Source organism: Cupressus sempervirens, chromosome 9 (assembly GCF_028749045.1).
Source record: "Cupressus sempervirens isolate cs-2001-9-10 chromosome 9, ASM2874904v1, whole genome shotgun sequence".
NCBI classification, from domain to species: domain Eukaryota; kingdom Viridiplantae; phylum Streptophyta; class Pinopsida; order Cupressales; family Cupressaceae; genus Cupressus; species Cupressus sempervirens.
This window is the reverse complement of record NC_143126.1, coordinates 757,804,207-757,823,853: the sequence shown is the minus strand read 5'-3', so window position 1 is coordinate 757,823,853 and position 19,647 is coordinate 757,804,207. Positions and strand designations below refer to the sequence as shown.

The window sequence follows — 19,647 nt, the reverse complement described above, 5'->3', positions numbered from 1 at the left end:
TGAATCCAACTAAGGATGGCACAAGTATTGCACCACCTTAAGAACAATGTAAATGTGATTGAAAGATCTATGCAAAAAAAAAAAAAAAAGAGTCATAATGTTTGATATTTTAGAAGTAAGTAAGTGTGTCAACAACAATCTAGAGTAGAGTAGTAATCAAGATCTTATTTGAATTTCATGCATTGAGTGCAACTTTTTGGAACAACCATTACTTGTTGATATAAATTGGATGACAAGATAAATCATGTAACAATGTCACTCTTAACTATGTATGCATGATCCTTATAGGTCTGAAGATCAAAATTCTCCAACAAGGTCACTCTTATGAGGAATTAGGTAAATCCTAATAGATCATGTTGCAAGATCCTACAAGGGCTAGATACCCTTAATCACGTGGATGTAATGATCCTAATAGGGAAACTTATTACTACAGTAGTGAGATATTATGGGTAATAATTCCCACCATGGCTTTTCACTTTCACTAAGGCTTTCTACATGAAAAATACTTTTGTCAAATTATTTCATGTGTGGATGTTTAATTTACGTTGCAACTAATTAGGTATTTTATTTGCATGTTATATATTGTGGAAAGTATAGGTGAAGGTATCTATGTTTTTTATTACACCAATTCACTCCCCACCACCTCAATGTCTCCTAATATTATCAAGAAACTCATCTATGAGTCTACTAATTAACTCTTTGACATGTTTTTCAATTTCTACAACTAGGACCCTCTAAGTTGAGTTCACATACAAAAAAGAATGCTCAAATAACATAATGGAAGAGATCTAATTTGAAATCACAAAATATTGGCAATCCTTAATTAAAATAAGATGAGTATTAAAAAAGGAAATTGAAGATTTGTGCTTAATGCCATTTTTTGGATGTAGCTAAATAAATATCAAAAAAATTCTTGAGATATTTAGCTTCAAAAAATCAGGCAATAATCATTAAAGTAGCATCATCCACAAACTACAAGTGAGAATGGACTTACAAATTATTACACCAATTCCAATATTGAGAGTAACCTTGGGAAACTGAAGTCATAATGAATTATCTTGATTATTATGTTTAAACGCATTTCTAAGTTTTGTAATTGTTTGAATATTAAAATTTGCACAATGCTCTCATTAAGAAATTAGTGTATGAAGTGTTCTAGATACCCCACTTTCTTTTATTTGGTATCAAAGTTTAAGAGTTGGACAAGTAACTTTTTGTATTTATCTTTTTTTTTTTATTGGAAGCTTACATAAAGATTATGTTTTAATATTATTACATAATGAGATGGAAGCCACACCAAGGATACAAATGGAGAAGTTCATAGACACAAACTTTGAGTTGTAGAAGCTCAAAATGGAAAATATTCTAATAAATGTAGATCTATGAGTTGTGATATCTAGATCCAAACCTACTATTAGTGTGAATGTGATACTTTATCTAACCACTTAGGACCTATCTAACGTTATTCTTAATCTTAGGTTAGTTTTTACTTTATACTCTTAATTCATAGATTTAGACACTTGACACAATCTTGTAAGCTTTAGGGATTATTTTCTTCCAAATAAAAGAAGGTTATTTATTTTCATTATATCACAACATAAATGAATATTTCTCTAAATAATGCAACAATTTTCATTTTTACTTTCAATTATAGAAGGTCTATTGGCTTTTTATTAGTAGATTGTGGTACTTATGGATGCATTATTTCTCCCACATCTTATTAAATTTTAGAATTAACAAACCACAAAGACAAATCACTTCTTAGATTTTCTTAGAGTTTTTATCTTATGGTATTATAGAAGGCCTCTTGGAGCAAAATCAACCTTAGTGTTGTGTCAAAAATATTTGAAAGCTTTCTAATCACTTATGCAATCATCAAATTTGGGTAGGAAATTTTTTGGGGACTTTAGAATTCATGACAAAACATTTTGTAATTCTATGGATACATTTTGATTTAATTAATCATATGGTTTTGTACATACACCTATGTAAAATTTTGGCATCTCTACAAATATGTGTTGGTGGTACAATGTTTTGACACATTTTAGTATTTTTATGAGTTCCTATATTTTTTGTCATTTTTCTCACACTCATGTTTTTTCATGGGAGCTCAAGCTCCTATCTTTGACAATAAATTTTAAGAACAATTATTCAAGTTGTAATAAACTAATTCAAGCCTAATTTTGTCTTATCTTTCTTAAATTCATGGCAAAACAAAGATTGTCGATAAATTTCTTTAGGGTCACATTCTTTTCTATCTAAACAATAGGCATTGTGGGCTAAGTGATTACCTCTCACTAAGTGGTGCTTTATTAATGGTTATCTTAGTGATTCCAAAATGATGATACATAAGGCCCTATATGTTACTCTCCCAACTTATTTTGGTATTTATATTCTAGGTTCTCTTAAGATTGTAGTGAGATAGCACTTTGGTCAAGTATGAGGAAATATTCTAATTTCTTAATGCCAATTCGGTGCCAACATCAAATTTTGATTGAAAAGCCATGAAGATCAACATAGGACAAAGTAAGCACCTTCTGTTGGTTATTAATGTCTACCTTCCTATAAGTATATATTACTACAGAACAAGTGCGGTCATAAGTTGGGTCTATTTTTTATGATGATTGAAAAGTAATCCACATAATGGTGAGGTGGCATACAAATTGGAACTCACTTACCCTTCCAAGGTCCACTAAGTTTTTCCCATCTCTTGCCTAATAATATGATTGAGATTGTTACTTGAGTTGAAAAAAATGTTCTAACATTAGATGATAGATCCATATATTTAGAACCTAAGGGTTTCTTAATCTTTAGAACCTAAGGGTTTCTTAATGATATTTTAGTCCAATCAAAGAGCTTGCAATTTAAAGATGTTAGATGAGAAGCCTTTGGCAATCTTTCTAAATTTTCTCATCTCAAGCTTTGAGGACAAAGTTTTGACTTGGAGACAATGTTATGAATTTTATTTTGCTATGAAGTTGATAGTATTAGCTAGGTGCATAAATTGATAAGATTCAATCATATAATAATGACAAGAGGACAATGTAGAAGAAAGGTTACATCCAATACGGTAAATGTTTATGGGCCAATACATCCTACTATTCTATATCTGCAAAAATAGAATAAACCTTTAAGATAGAACACCATCGTGTAATAATTTTTTATATGTTCAAATGATCTCAAGTACAATGTCTATCTTAATATAATTCATTGACCCAGATATGTAACTTAAGGAAAATGTGCAATATGCGAGTCAAATGTTATGTATAATAAGTGTACATAGATGCATTTGATTTGCAAATCATCCTACTTGCTAGACAGTTAAACAAAAATAACGATCTCACATAAGTTGTCTTTAGCAAAGCTCTATACATAGACTTTTAGAGATATCTATACTGCAAGTTATTAGATATATATATATATATATATATATATATATATATATATATATATATATATATATATATATATATATATATATATATATATATATATATATATATCGCCCACCTAACTAAACAAGTGAATATGGCAAGAGCATTCTATTCTCTCCAGTCTACATATTTATCTATATTTTTTGAATATAACTTTTATCCCTAAACATATATATATGTATGTATGTATGTATGTATGTATACATATTACATACATACATGTATATATATATGTGTATGTATGTATGTATGTATGTATACATATGTATATATATATATATATTGTTAGTGAAATAGGGTCTGTAACTTGTAATAGCACTTGTAGAATTTTTATGTGTTTTCCAAGTTACTATTCCAATGAATATATATATATGATATAAAGAGGCATGCCTCTTGAAGAGACATGGTTCTTTAATATATTAACATACATTAGTTATAGTTATAACACAATTAATACTCTCTCTCTCTCTCTCTCTCTCTCTCTCTCTCTCTCTCTCTCTCTCTCTCTCTCTCTCTCTCTCTATATATATATATATATATATATATATATATCTTAATATTAGATAATTATTCCATACATAACATTGTCATATATTATATATCTCATATATAATTTATCCGATAGAATTATAACATTAACACTCCCTCTTAATAAAGAAGGATAAAACACATAGATATTACACCATAGGTAATATTTCAAAAATAATATATATAGGAAATCTTTGATTAGAAGATTTCTAGAATATGATATCATGTAAGTATTGGCCTATCAGAATATCAACATATGATATTCACCAATTACTATTTGATATCATATTTGGTAACATGAGCATTGGCCTATCAAAATACCAATCAAATGATATTCACCAAATACTCTAAGTAATGACCTATCATAACATCAACTAAATGATATCCACCAAGTACTCAATGTGGTAATGGCCTATCAAAATATCAAGGCATGATATAAACCAAGGACCAAAAATATATCTATACAAACAACTTGTAGATAATCAAATTAATGATATCAACTGCCTAGTTGTTGATTTACAAGATTAAGCCCTTACATGAAACACTTTCACAAAAAATGAATCATGCTACAACTTATTGTAAGGACGTCACTTTACAACAACTTCCCCTAATAAAAGTGATAATCATTTAGAAGTTGTCACTTCTTCATGATGTACACAGGGGACAGGAAAATACATGTATGACATCAAAAGTTTCCATGAAGTCTCCATGAATACTGTCATGTGGTGTTGTCACAACATTCACCATAAAACATGTCAGAGAATAAGGTTTCTCCCTCTTTGTTTGATATCACCTTTTTTGACCTCTTAGCAAAAGGTTCTTTCCGATGAAGTGTCAAACTTCCTCTAAATCTATTATCATCCTTCTAACCTCTTGGTAGCAAGTCATGTAATGCTTCCCTAGTTCAATAGGTATCTTGATAGCATAAGGTCTTCCAGCCTACAAACATGAGACTTTATCCCATGAATCATAGTCCTATAGTGATGGGGACACAACCCAAGCATAGAATGGACACAACAGAAAAGGGAAAAATATATTAACTGAGAAAATAAGCTAGTACAAATAGTACAGAGAAAATAAACTTCAAAACATGCCCTAAGGGCTTACAATAGCATAAATCTAGAGATAATTTCTCCTTTCAGTACCTCCTCTCAAACTCCACTCCGAACTGCCTTTTACAATGCCAAAAATCTCCTTAAATAGACCCCGAAGGGTTAAGGACTAGGAGTACATTCTAGAAAGTGCTAGTAGGCATCCACCAACCAAATAGAAGGTTCCAGAAGCTGCGTTAGAAGTCGGCACAAATCTAGAAGAATTCAGAAATGGTAATCGAACTTTCGAGAGGCATAACTTTTGAACTGTAGCTCTGATTGAAGAACTGTTTACATTTTTGGAAAGCTCTTGAAGTGCTCTATCACCTTATGGACCAGCTTTTCTCATCCCCCATTTTTCGGTGCTTTTCAAAGTCATTTAATGACCCTAACCTGACTTTGAAGCATTCTTAGGAGGTCTCCAAAACCCAAAAAACTGCAATAACTTTCAAACCGTGAGGCCTTTTGACCTGATTCTTTTTTTGGAATGCTCTAAATCATAGTTACATTCATCTGGCCAATTCACACCTCCTAGTTCACCAAAATGATGGCCCAATTACATACTCCTATTTTTTCGGGATTTACACAAACACTAATAGTGGAACTGTGAGAGTTGGAACTTTTATTTGACCCAAATGGGTATCCAAAAATGAAAACACATGAAACAGAAACTAAGTCTAAGTATTTTTTTGGGTGACACAGGATTGCCCTTATACCTCTGGATGCTCCTACATCAAACACCCAGGGTAGATTGAAAAGTGACCCTATCACTTTATGAATGGTAGAGGAAATCCCAAATGGGAAACCTCAGCTGCTGAAATCCAAGTTGAGTCCTCAATCGGCCATCCTTTCCATTTGACCAAATACTCTTCATATTGCCTATTTCTGGTACTCCTACCCACACAATGATCTAGAATGTCTTCTATCTCCTCCTTCTTAGAAGTAGGAATTGGAGTGGCTCATCATCTGCACCATCATCACGATACTCTGTTAAATCTGCAATGTTGAAAATGGGAGAAATGTGAATACCATCTGGTAGCTCCACCTCATATGCATTTCCTGAGTCATGTTTCTTCAAAATTTTGCAGGGGCCAAATTTCTTCATTTTCAGCTTGTTGTGAGTACCGGCTGGAAATTTGTCTTTTCGTAAGTGCACCATGACTAGATCTCCTACTTGGAATTCCTTATGTCTTCTCCTTTAATCAACCCTAGCTTTATACTCTTGATTCATCTTGGTAATGTGTGCCTGAACCTCCTCATGTAGACGCTTGATATGTTCAGCAAATTCTTTTGCTTCAGCAGTTGTCCTCTCCCCTTGCTCTATCTTCCTCAGCTCTGGTGCAGTCCTTGGGCTATTCCCATATACAATTTGGAATGGTGATTTTCCTGTACTCCTATTTATAGAGTTATTGTAAGAAAACTCTGCTTGTGGTAGAATCAAATGCCATCCCTTGGGCTTATCCCCAACTAAACATCTCAGCAAATTGCCTAGACTTCTGTTTACCACTTCTGTTTGGCCGCCAGTCTGTGGGTGATGCGTGGAACTGAATTTCAAGTCGGTTCTTAACTTTTTCCACAATGTCCTCCAAAAATACCCCACAAATTTAGTATCTCTGTCAGAAACTATACTCCTTGGAAGACCATGTAGTCTTACCACCTCTTTGAAAAACAAGTCTGCGATATGGACAGCATCATGAGTTTTGTGGCATGGAATGAAATGTGCCATTTTGGAGAACCTATCAACCACCACGAATACTGAGTCATTACCCCTTTGTGTCCTTGGCAATCCAAGAACAAAATCCATACTTATGTCCTTCCATGGCTTTGATGGAACAGGAAATGGTTGATATAGTCCAGTATTGTGGCTAAATCCCTTAGCAACTTGACAAACTTGACAACTCTGTACAAACCTTTTCACATTCTGTGACAATTGAGGCCAAAAATAATGTTCTCTAAGAATGGCAATGGTCTTATCTTGACCAAAATTTCCTGCCATCCCTCCACTGTGTTTCTCCTTAATCAGATTTTCCCTCATGGAACTCCTTGGAATGCACAATTGACTACCCTTGAACAACATGCCATCCTGAATCAAATAGTCTAACCACTTGGTTCTATCTACAACAATAGGCTCTTTACAAGCTTTCTATGCTTCAACAAAATCAAGATCCTCAGGGTACAAATTCTTGAGTTCATCAAACTCAACTACTTCAACCTGCATTACTATAAGCAACAACTGTCTCCTACTTAGTGCATCTGCAACCTTGTTAGATTTTCCACTTCTATGCTTCAACACAAATGTATAACTCTGCAAGAACTCTACCCACTTCATATGCCTCTGATTCAATTTACCTTGGCTATTTAGGTACTATAATGCCTGATGATCAATATAAAAAACAAATTCCTTTGGCAATAAATAATGCCTCCATTTCTTTAAGGCCTGAACTATTGCATAGAACTCTTGATCATAAACAGAATACTTCTTCTTTGCATCATTCAATTTTTCACTAAAATATGCAATAGGCTTACCTTCTTAGCTTAATACAGCCCCAATAGCGCTGACACTGGCATCACAATCTACCTGGAAAACCTTTCTAAAATCTGGAAGTGCCAACACAGATTGTTATGTCACCTTCTTCTTTAGCAATTCAAAACTTCTCGCAGCTGCTGCAATCCATTTGAACTCTTTTCTATCCCCTCTTATTGTATCAGTTAGGGGTGCACATATGCCACTGAAATTCTTAATAAACTTCCTGTAAAAACTAACCAGACCATGAAATGATCTTACCTCAGTAGCAGACCTTGGAGTAGGCCATTCCAAGATGGCTTCTACCTTCTCTGAATCCATTTTGAGACCTTCGGGTGATATAACAAACCCCAAATAGACTAACTTCCTTTTTGCAAAGATACACTTCTTCAGATTAATTAACAGTTTCTCTTCCCTTAGCCTTTCAAGGACACTACGAATATGCAGTAAATATTCTTCCAAAGTCTTGCTGAAAATTAAAATATCATCCAAATAGACAATAACAAATTTTCCCAAGAACCTCTTAAGTACCTCATTCATGAGCCGCATGAAGGTGCTTGGGGCGTTCGTCAATCCAAAGGGCATGACCAACCACTCATAAAGACCCTCCTTGGTCTTCAAGGCTATTTTCCACTCATCTCCTTCTTGAATCCGTAGTTGATGATAACCACTCTTCAGATCTATCTTTGTGAAGTACTGAGCTCCACTCAAGCAGTCCATAAGATCATCCATCCTTGGCAAAGGGAACCGGTACTTGATGGTTATCCTATTTATAGCTCGAGAATCTGTACACATCCTCCACTCTCCATCCTTCTTTGGTGTGAGTAGTGTAGTTACTGCACATGGACTCAGGCTCTCTCAAATTAAGCCCTTCCTCAACAACTCCTAAACCTGTCTATTTAGCTCCTCTATTTCAGTAGGAGTCATCCTGTGAGCAGCCTTGTTAGGAAAACTAGCTCCTGGAATCAAATCTATTTGATGACTGATTTGCCTTACTGGTGGCAATCCATCTGGAACATTATCAGAGATAATATCTCCAAATTCCCCTAGTAAATCTGAAACTTCAAGTGGTATTTCACTACTACCTTCTTTATCTTTCCTAAGAATCAAAGCATAGCACATATGCTGATGTTTCATGCCATCTAAAAACTTCCTTCCATCAACAAGACAAATCCTAGCACTGCTACATACCTTTTCACCTTCCTTTTTCATGGGCTTCAATTTGTTGCGAACTCCATCCTTTGTTAGAGAGTATGTGTTTGCATGTCCATCATGTACTGCATGTCTATCAAACTGCCATGGTCTACCCAACAATAGATGGCAAACATCCATCGAAATAACATCACAGAGAACTTCATCATGGTAACTCCCAATTTTGAATTTCACTAAACATTGTTCACTTACCAAGACCTTATGATCATCTTTTACCCAAGCAATCCGATAGAGCTAGGGATGTTTCTCCCTCTTGAGTTTCAGCTTAGAGACCATCTCTTCTGATACCAAGTTATTAGTGCTACCACCATCAATGATCACGTCACAACATTTATCCTCACACTTGCATCTGGTACGAAACAAACTCCTCCATTGTCCTGGTTCAATCTCACCACTTAGTAGGACTCTTTCATTTACCAAGGTCTCTCCTCTTTCTGCATCCTCTGAATGTGATGATTGTGCATCCTCATCCACATGAGCAACCCTAGCTTGGCCCTCAGCTCTCCTATCTTTCCTTCCTTGTCGTTGAGGGCATTCAAAGGCATGATGACCTTCTTCATTGCAATGGAAATAGGTACCATGGAAGCCTCCTCTTCCTTGTCCACATCCTCTACCTCTTCCTCTCTGATTTCCAAAGTCTTGATCACGGGAGCGGTTGAAACCCTCATTCTTCTGGTTCCTGCTAGTACCCACATCTTCATTTTTCTTTTGGGTTTCATTGCGGCCTCCAGATGACCTACCGTTTCTCCTTCCTCCTTGACCATGCCCTCTTTGTCTTCCTTCAAACCTTCTATTCAACTTCTCTTCACATCGTAGGGAAAACTGGTATGCCTCTTCAACGCTGGTCATTCTTACCAGACTTAATTCCTCTTGGATGCTAGGTCGCAACCCACTAATATAATGAGTAACCTTCTCCTTATTTGCTTTTGCATGCCCCACTCTAATCAAGAGTCGGTAAAATTCCTCTGTATATTCTTGGACCAATCTTCCTACTTGCTTTAACCCATGCATCTTCTTAAACAAATCAAGCTCGTAGTCCACAGGAATGAACTGCTTCTTCAATTTGTCCACCATTCGATCCCATCTTGTGATCTTCTCCTTTCCTCTTCTGTTTCTTTCCAATTGAACCTCTTGCCACCAGATTTTGGCATGGCCTTTGCAAACTTAACCCTATCTGGGTCCCTGATATGCTCATACTCAAAGTATTCTTCTAGTTCATTGATCCAATCGATCAACTCATCTAGTTTCAAATTTCCTAAAAATACACCCACTTCAATTGTAGGTCTTTTCCCAAACTTAGTAATGGCCCTAAAAAGCCTTTCCTCTGCATGATTCAGAACTTCCCCATCAAATTCCCCTTCTGGTCCCATTACTTCTTCATTGTCATCCTCACTGTCATCACTTGCAGCAACATTTGCTCCTCTACGGAGCTCCTCCTGCAATGCTTGTACCTTCCTTTGGAGGGCTCTAACCTCCTCAAGATTAATAGCTCTGGCCCTTCTGCCACGCTCTCTTTGTGGAGGCATCTTCTAACTTGAACCCACAACCACACAATACTGGTGCAAACTGCCTCACAGTCGGTGCTCTGTCTACACACTCAAGATAACCTGCTCTAATACCACTTGATGGGGACACAACCCAAGCACAGAATGGACACAACAGAAAAGGGAAAAATATATTAACTGAGAAAATAAGCTAGTACAAATAGTACAGAGAAAATAAACTTCAAAACATGCCCTAAGGGCTTACAATAGCATAAATCTGGAGATAATTTCTCCTTTCAGTACCTCCTCTCAAACTCCACTCCGAACTGCCTTTTACAATGCCAGAAATCTCCTTAAATAGACCCCGAAGGCTTAAGGACTAGGAGTACATTCTAGAAAGTGCTAGTAGGCATCCACCGACCAAATAGAAGGTTCCAGAAGCTGCGTTAGAAGTCGGTGCAAATCTAGAAGAATCCAGAAATGGTAATCGAACTTTCGGGAGACATAACTTTTGAACCGTAGCTCTGATTGACGAACCGTTTACATTTTTGGAAAGTTCTCGAAGCGCTCTATCACCCTATGGACCAGCTTTGTTCATCCCCCATTTTTTGGCCCTTTTCAAAGTCATTTAATGCCCCTAACCTGACTTTGAAGCATTCTTAGGAGGTCTCCAAAACTCAAAAAACTGTAATAACTTTCAAACCCTGGGGCCTTTTGACCTGATTCTTTTTTTGGAATGCTCTAAATCATAGTTACATTCATCTGGACAATTCACACCTCCTAGTTCACCAAAATGATGGCCCAATTACATACTCCTATTTTTTCGAGATTTACACGGACACTGATAGTGGAACTGTGAGAGTTGGAACCTTTATTTGACCCAAATGGGTATCCAAAAATAAAAACACATGAAACAGAAACTAAGTCTAAGTATATTTTTTGGGTGACACAGGATTGCCCTTATACCTCTAGATGCTCCTGCATCATATAGCTGTTATAGTTCCTGACTAGTGGAGAATCCATCAACAAGGTCTACTCCTTCTGAACCAAGATCATGAAAAGTTTGTTTGAAGCATTTTATTTTCCGCTCCCTCTCTTTCTCTAAGGTTGCCTCTAGTGAATTGTCAGACTCCCTCTCATAATGTCAATCATCAAGGATATTCGCTTCAAGAGACTCAAATTATCCAACTTGATCATCAGATGAGTAATGAATCCTAAATCATAGCTTTTTTGAAGCTACTATCATAAGATTGAGTCTACACAATATTTAGTAGCATGCCTAATGTACCAATCTTCTTTTCCTACAAGAACATCCTCAAAGACAAAGGAAAAGATCAAGGAAAATAGCTCTTTATAGTAATTATAGAAATATAAAATAAGAGAGAGACTACAATAAGTAGATACATGCAATACCCGAGGATAACAAATACTTATCTACAATGATAATATCAGTTACTCCAATGAGGACATCTTGTCTACTTCCCATATAAGGATGGTTCAAATGGAAATAGAACATTGGCTATCATTCCCCCTTACAATATTAGATTTCTCACTCTTATATTATTGAACATATTTTGTATCTCATCATGTATGATAGACTTCACCTCAACTTTTCTTGATCATGAGTGTACTCTTGAAGACATAGTAGATGTTGCTAGACTGGAGCTGATGAAGGACATGGATCCAAGGCTCTTGTGTGCTTAGGAAGAAACCCAGGTGAAACCGATCAACTTCCTTCGTAGCTTTGTACAATTCATCTTTCACTATCATTTCCAAGTGCTCTTTGTGCGTGAACTCAAATACATTGAATTGGATGATTTTCTTTTTCAACATCGATGTTATAGTCAATTCACTAAGTTTGAATCCATGCAGACTGTAACGCATATGTAGTACTCCCAATCAGTACAGTGACAAAGCATCCATTGTGAGGCTCATCCCATCTGTGGCACATTATGTGCTCAGTCAACACGAATCCAACTACAGGTAACAAGTCACCACACCAAGTGTGAAATTGAACTGAAACACACACATTAATCACAACCACTGATTTCTACACAAGTATTTTCTCAACATTTCTTATTAGTGAGCCCATGTCAGAGGATTCCATGCTGAGCGTCAGGTATCAACACATATATGCTCATCTTCCATGTAAATCTGCTGACCAATCCACATGGGTGAGTAAAAGAGTTTAATTTTCCTTTGCCACCTTTGATTGTAGTTTGATCCACACAAAATTATGGTAGGACAAGTGAAGGCTGCTTTGCAGTCCCCTACGGAGGGGCAGATGCTTCTCTCCAATTGGGAGATGCTCGAGACCAAAATATTCCAACTACCTTAGAAATCTTAATTAAGAAACAATATATGTGCTGACCATTGTGCTCAAAATTTCTTAAATTCTTAAAGACAAGATGCTCACGATATTTGTGCAACTCTATTCAACAGGGAGCTTGAATGCCCGCGTTGGCCCATTTTGCAATGATGTCTCACCATTTAAATCTTCAATTTCCAGAGTTAAGCTCAGTAGATTATAGAAGCACAAAAAGTCAGTTCAAGAGTCTCAAACTATGGCCCTAAGAAAATTCGGAGACACATGCCAAAATCAGAAAGTCTTGGTACTCCACACAATGTTCAAATATGTGGCATTCAATGATGGCAAAATGAACTCCATTCAGACCCCAGATAAATATTAGATGTTGAACAGAGAACAATATATCTATTATCAATTGCAGAAGATGTTGAAGACCTAAAAATGTTGAGTTCGTTATCTTGATTTATTCACTAACAATGTTTCTTAAATGATTTGCAGGATATTCCAAAGGATGAAGAGTTTCTGTTATCAATATAAATCACTGCTTAAAATCTAATAATGATCACCATTCACATTTATTCTAAACTTTTCTCACTGTATGTTCATCATATGATGAGAACTATTATATCACTGGAGACATAAAATAGAAATTTATATTCCTTAATATTTCTTCGTATTTCTGAATTTCGGCTTCTACTTCCTGCTAGCTTTCGCGGGTGCCACAAATAATAGTAGTGTTGCATGAAGATAAACCTAAAAGTTTATGCTACTAGTATCACAACACAGTGACCGTGACTTATGAAAACCCTTGGAAAACATTTTAGTCCATGCTTAGTCATAAGTGGGCAGAACATCGGCAATTGCCAAGAAGATTTTGCAGTTCAAGGTTACTACCATCCACAACCTTATCAATTTCTAATATATCCATATCAACTTGGTGCGAGTCTAACTATACCGGTGCAGGATTTTTGTCAACTACAGTGCTAGTATCATTTTATTGAGTTGTAGTTTCCTTATATTCTTGTTAAAGTTTCTCCATATTAGCTTCTTCCACAAGCAGATTTTCGTATCGAATCTATAGTTGTCTTTCAAGTTCTTTTTGCTACCTGATTGATTATTGCAAGCTTTCAATTCTAGTAGAAGCTATCAATTCCTCTTGCTTGTGTAATGCTCAGAAACATTCCAGTTCAGTACTAGCAATATCTGCCTATTTGAAGGCCGTCTCCATTTGTGTCTACAATTTACCTGCCCTCACTCTGCTTCAACTTAGGAAAAAATATCACAATATTTTTCTATTCATCGTATAGATATCAAAAGATCCCTAAGATTGAATGTGCTTTAATACCATGTTAGTGAAATAGAATCTGTAACTTGTAATAGCACTTGTAGAATTTTTATGTGTTTACCGAGTTACTATTCCAATGAATATATATATGATATAAAGAGGCATGCCTCTTGAAGAGACATATCTCTTTAATATATTAACTTACATTAGTTATAGTTATAACACAATTAACTCTCTCTCTCTCTCTCTGTGTGTGTGTGTGTGTGTGTGTGTATACACATATATGTGTATATATATACACACATATCTGTGTGTGTATATATATATATATTTATGGAGAAAAGCTATATTAAAGCTATATATATATACATGTGTTAAAAATGGGATTATAAAGTTGCAACATTAATGATCATCAACAGAAATGCGCTGTTGCAGGCATCTGGTCCTGAGTTGATATATCAATTAAAAAACTTGATGTATCAGTTTATAAGGAGGGAAAATTAACAAGCACAATTGGTACTTGTATAGGTAGGAAAGAAAAAAAATAAAAAATATCCAAATTGATTTTTGACAAAAAGAAATCTGGCTCTGAGTTGAAATCTTAATTTAAAAACGTTCTTATCAATTTATTAAAAAAGACTAGAGTATTTGTATAGGTAGACAAGACTGGTTACTTAGACTGAAATAGAAAATAATTCAAATTATTGACATAAAAATTTGAAGTTACATACCTCTCTGGACAAATGAGCACAGTAAAGTGCAGTTAATGGAGTCTGTTCTGCAGATTTGATAACCACTGTGCATCCACAAGCTAAAGCAGGACTTATCTTAGCGAAAAACATGAGGAGGGGAAAGTTCCATGGTATAATCTGACCACACACTCCAATGGGCTCATGCAATGTATAACCTTGGTATGCCCCATTCATCTTCAATGTCAGCCCATGAATCTTATCAGCATACCCTGCGAAAGTATACAATAGGTAAGACATTGTACCATTAATTTGAAGTATAATTTTGAATCCTAAATAATACAATGGAATATTAGCGGTAATAGATCTCTACAATTTATGATACCACATTCATGTTTCTGGTAAGATTGTGTGTGAATTTTTATATCAACATTTCAGATCATATTCAATGATCTATTTACATTCTTAACCTCTCATCCTAATAATAGATCATTGAATATGATCCGAAATGTTGATGCAAAAACTCATACACAATCTTACTAGAAATATGAATATAAGACAATGGAAGTAAACTTGCTGATTAAGCTAGTAAGCCTGTACCAGCATAGTATTGCATAATGTTAGCAGAGGTGGGAATGTCCACCATCTTAACTAAATCCAAAGGCTTTCCACTATCCCATGTCTCCAACATTGCAATTTCATCTGAATGCTGGAGAAGCAGATCTGCATATTTGTACAGTACTCGGCCTCTTTCCTGTAATCACAAGTAGAAATATAGATTACTTAGGTTGACTCAAAAAATATACAGTTGGATTCTGCTAGCAATAGCATAATTTGATTTTAAGGGGGAAAATGTTCCACTTGTAATATTCATACTGTTGAAAGAACACAAGAGGTTATGTTATGTGCATTTTCGACGTTGGCAAAAAATAATCAGTTTTTATTCTAATTAGATGATAAAGAAGATTTTGAAGGGACACTGAAACACTTTACAAAGATATATCTATTAGCTCCAGGCGAAAAGACGTGATAATTTGTTAATTACAACACACTGATTATTAAACAATGATGCATTGTTAAGGTCTTCTAAAACAGGGATTGTGTAGGGTGGTTAGACGGGATTTTGATGGAATGGCAGTAAACAAAGAGAAAATCTACTCAAGTTGTACAATGGAGGTTACAGGCATGTCCTAATATTGAATCCTAATAAAAAAGTAAAAAATTAGTGTTGAACCTTTATAAATAAAACCAACAATCATAGATGGCCTGAAATAAATAAATAAATCCTAATATTGAACCCTAACAAACAAAACTCAAATATTACCTGGCCTGACATGCGAGGCCATGGGCCATGATCAAAGGCAGCCCTCGCTGCTTTAACAGCCAAATCAACATCTTCTTTTGTAGCTTCTGATACACTTGTAATCGCCTCCTCTGTTCTTGGATCAAATGTCTCAAATGTTTTCCCTGTATTTAAATTCATTGAAATTAAATACATTGATTTTCCATAATTTATGAATAGATAAAGATACTTTCTTTAAATTGTTTGTCAACTTATATATTAATATTTCAGGTCAGTCTCTCGGTGATCTATTGTCAAGATGAAGTAGAAGTAGCACTAGTACCATAAAGTTTTACTCTACTACTACTACTACTTCATCATCATGATGGTTTTAACTAGAGTAATTTCATCAGAAAATGGATCAAATAGTATGATATGATTTGAAATGATGATGTAAAAAATTTAGAATTTTGACCGTGCTGGCACTACTTCATTCTGATGATAGATCACAATGTGTGATCGAAAAATGATAAATCACAGAAAGTAGTCCAAAATGATGCAAAACGATGTAGAGCAGGCATGACCAAGACTCTATAGATACAATATTTCACAACTTTGGATGCTCAACTTCTTCAATTGTAAATTCCTAACACTGTCATGGTGGGTTTCACTTGTTTAAGCTTCAAACTCCTTGTGGTACTTAAAAACGGGTTTCAATCCTATCTACCAAGGCATGCCCAACCTTCACAAACTGGTCAGCATCTGAGACACCCTTTATGCTCCTCTTTCACATGTCTAAAATGCAGGTAGGGTTGTTTTGGAACATAGCCCTCAAATAATTGGCTGGTAATGCTGCAACAAGGCCTAATCAGGCATGTTTTCCAAAGCAAGTGTGTGATTTCTTGACTCCCAACTTCCAAAACAAAAAAAATGGCCTCATGGAGGGAAACCATCTCATCAATTCATTAAGATTTTGTCTAGAACTGCCAATTAAATGTATTCCATAACCTATATATGTTAAATTTTTCGAAAAAAATTGGTACGATGAGCTAGAGACTAGTAGAATCACAGACTTACCACTTGAACCATGTTCAGCCAGTTGGCATTAGTTTTTCTCATTTCAGGTAGCATTTATATTAGGACCTTTTCTGAAGTTATAGTGCATATGTTCTCATTTGACATTCAGATCTTTGTTGACAATAACCTACTGAGTGTGTTCACAAATGTTAGTTTGGAAAACAGTATACCCAGTAAATCTAGAAACAATCTTAATAATAAGACAATCAACAAAATATTCAAAAAAAGTTACTTTCTTTAAAGAGAAGAATTTGGGCCTTCAAGGTTGTAAAAACCTGTTTGCCCTGTGTTCAGTGCAAGATCAGTAGAACCGTGGCCTTGTTAGATGAACCAAAACTCTGGCATGAACTACTTCCATGTTCTCACATTCAAACTTCAAAAAATGCATGGGTACAAAAGCAATTAGAATATTATGTTATCTTAAACTTACTACTTTGTCTAAATTTATTATTTTTGTTAGTGTGTGATGTTTAAGAGTGACCATCATTAATGAAAGTTGAACTGTTCGTAATTAATGAATCATAGAATCTGATCCGAAATGTTAATGAAAAAACTATTCACCAAAGATAATTACCTGAAACTGAATCGACAAACTCTCCATTAATGAAAAGCTTTGTGTATTTCACTGCGACTGAAGGTTTTATGGGTCCTCCATCTTCCATTACTAACTTCCAAGGCCCTGCTTCTGCTCCATTAGTTTTAGGAGACTCCATGAGCTACTTCAGAAATTTTCTTCTCTATACAATCTGAAATCCTTAACAGGCTTAGGAAAAGCTATACATATCATCCCCTCCTTTATGCATAAACAAACATATAGAAAACCCCACACCCACATGACAGGCCGGATGAATTGTCAATTGAATAGCACCAAATATTCCCCAGCTAGGAGGTGGAAGCACTAGCGGCTACTTTATTGTTCAAATATTTTATTACGTCTACTTTCAAATAATTTCAAGTTTTATATTCTCGATTTCTACATATTGCCTCACAAATCCTGCTGTCCTGCACATTCAAAACATTTATCCTGCTCTCTACCACGTGGTTGAATACAGATCAACATTGTAATCCCTTGTGAGAAGAGACGAGACATCATTATCTCTATATATTGCATCTGTACCAAAACATTATATTTTAAGACCTTCACATGTCATAAACAACCATAGTATTATAGAATAAGGTTTTCCAGTGTATCTGAAGTAAATATATTGTTGTTTTTATTCATCAATGATTCGGATGGTATGACATTAAGATGACAATAAAGACGCGAATCAGATTGTAGATTCGGCTATCATGAGAAGAAAGCGACATAAGTTGGGAGAGAAGAAAAGAAAAGGGATGGGCTAATTAAAAATATTGTTTGTTTTCATATTATAATAAATGAAGATGCTATGATATCAAGATGAGAACAAAGATGTGAATTGCATTGTTGATTTAACATTAGAAAAGAAAGCAATATTAGGTGGGAGAGAAGAAGGAAGAGGAGAAGAAGGGAAAGGAGAGATTTTATTTATATGAAGTTGAAAGACATTATTTTCTTTTAATTTAAAGTAACATAGCATTTTTATTAAAATTGTATAAAAATATTAATAGATTATCAATGTTATGAGTAATTTATCATTAAGATGAGGATAAAGATGTAAACTAGATTGTGGACTTGGCTATCTAAAAAGAAAGAGAGGTTCAATTCTTTCATAAAAGACAAATGCATTTCACATGGACCTATAAGGACATGCATGGAATACACAGATCTTGTTGTAGGGTGAAAGCATGGATCTGTGTCACTTTTGGGGCTAACTTATCGATCCGATGGGACTGAATCTGGTGGGACTGATTCCGACTAGACCAAATTCAGCCAAAATCACGTGGTGCCAAGTAGGTGCCAAGTGGTGTGTACACATCTGCAAGGATCCAATCCAGTCGAAACCCTGAAAATTATATAAGCTGCAAAAAGACAAATCCGACAGTCATTTGCATCATAGGAGCTTGTTAGAAGTGCGGAGTGGGAAGAGCTTCACGAGTCATTCAGCCGGATTAGGCATGTCAGCATTTTCCCTCAATTTTTTAATATGTTTTGAGTTTTGTTTTATGTTTCCTTAGGTAAAAATATGGTTTTTAATGTAGATTGTTCTAAACGGTTCAATTTTTTTATATATTATTATACGTTATGTTTTTAAAGTATTGTAATATTGGATGAAGTTTAGAAAAAGTACTAAAATGTAGTAAAATTTATACATTATTAGAGAAATTAGATTAATTGTAAAACATTATTTATAGAAAATAGTCAAAAATTATATAGATAATATTAGAAAATCTATAAAATATTAGAACGGTTTGAAACTTTAGAAAACAATAGAAAACTAGTTATATATAATATTAGAGAATTTAAATATTTTTATTTATTTATTATTAGAAATCATTAGAAATTGTTGTACAGGTAAAAGTTTAGAAAATATTGTAAACTAGTAACTAAAAACATTAGATTGAGCTAAATCAAACTCTACCTTTTACTGTAAACACAAATAAATTATAATTGAAACCTTAACATTGAACCTTATAAATTATTGGCAGGTGTAGAACCTAACATTGAATGTAATTAAACCACAACATTAAACCTAATCAAACTTAAACTAAAACTCTCACACTGAACCAAATTAGACTCTAACTCCTATATTGAACCTTAAATTCAAATATATTGACCTAAAGCCGAAACGTTACACCCTCTCTCTAGATCTC

The 19,647-nt window shown here is 34.8% G+C and overlaps 1 protein-coding gene across 2 annotated transcripts in view; it reads right to left on the bottom strand.

The window, feature by feature from the left end:
• The window catches only part of LOC149540889 (aldehyde dehydrogenase 1-like), a 200,839-nt gene extending 182,928 nt beyond the window's left edge, over nucleotides 1-17,911 (bottom strand). The window contains exons 1-4 of one of the 2 annotated variants that reach the window (XM_089799753.1): nucleotides 17,489-17,911; nucleotides 15,880-16,022; nucleotides 15,156-15,309; nucleotides 14,598-14,827 (exon numbers count right to left, since the gene is read on the bottom strand). In XM_089799753.1, the coding sequence (XP_089655879.1) occupies nucleotides 14,598-14,827; nucleotides 15,156-15,309; nucleotides 15,880-16,022; nucleotides 17,489-17,627 (666 nt within the window). In that variant the 5' untranslated portion in view covers nucleotides 17,628-17,911. The remainder of the gene's footprint in view (nucleotides 1-14,597; nucleotides 14,828-15,155; nucleotides 15,310-15,879; nucleotides 16,023-17,488) is intronic. The other variant, XM_089799752.1, reaches the window with a different exon arrangement.
• Nucleotides 17,912-19,647: the final 1,736 nt, after the last annotated feature.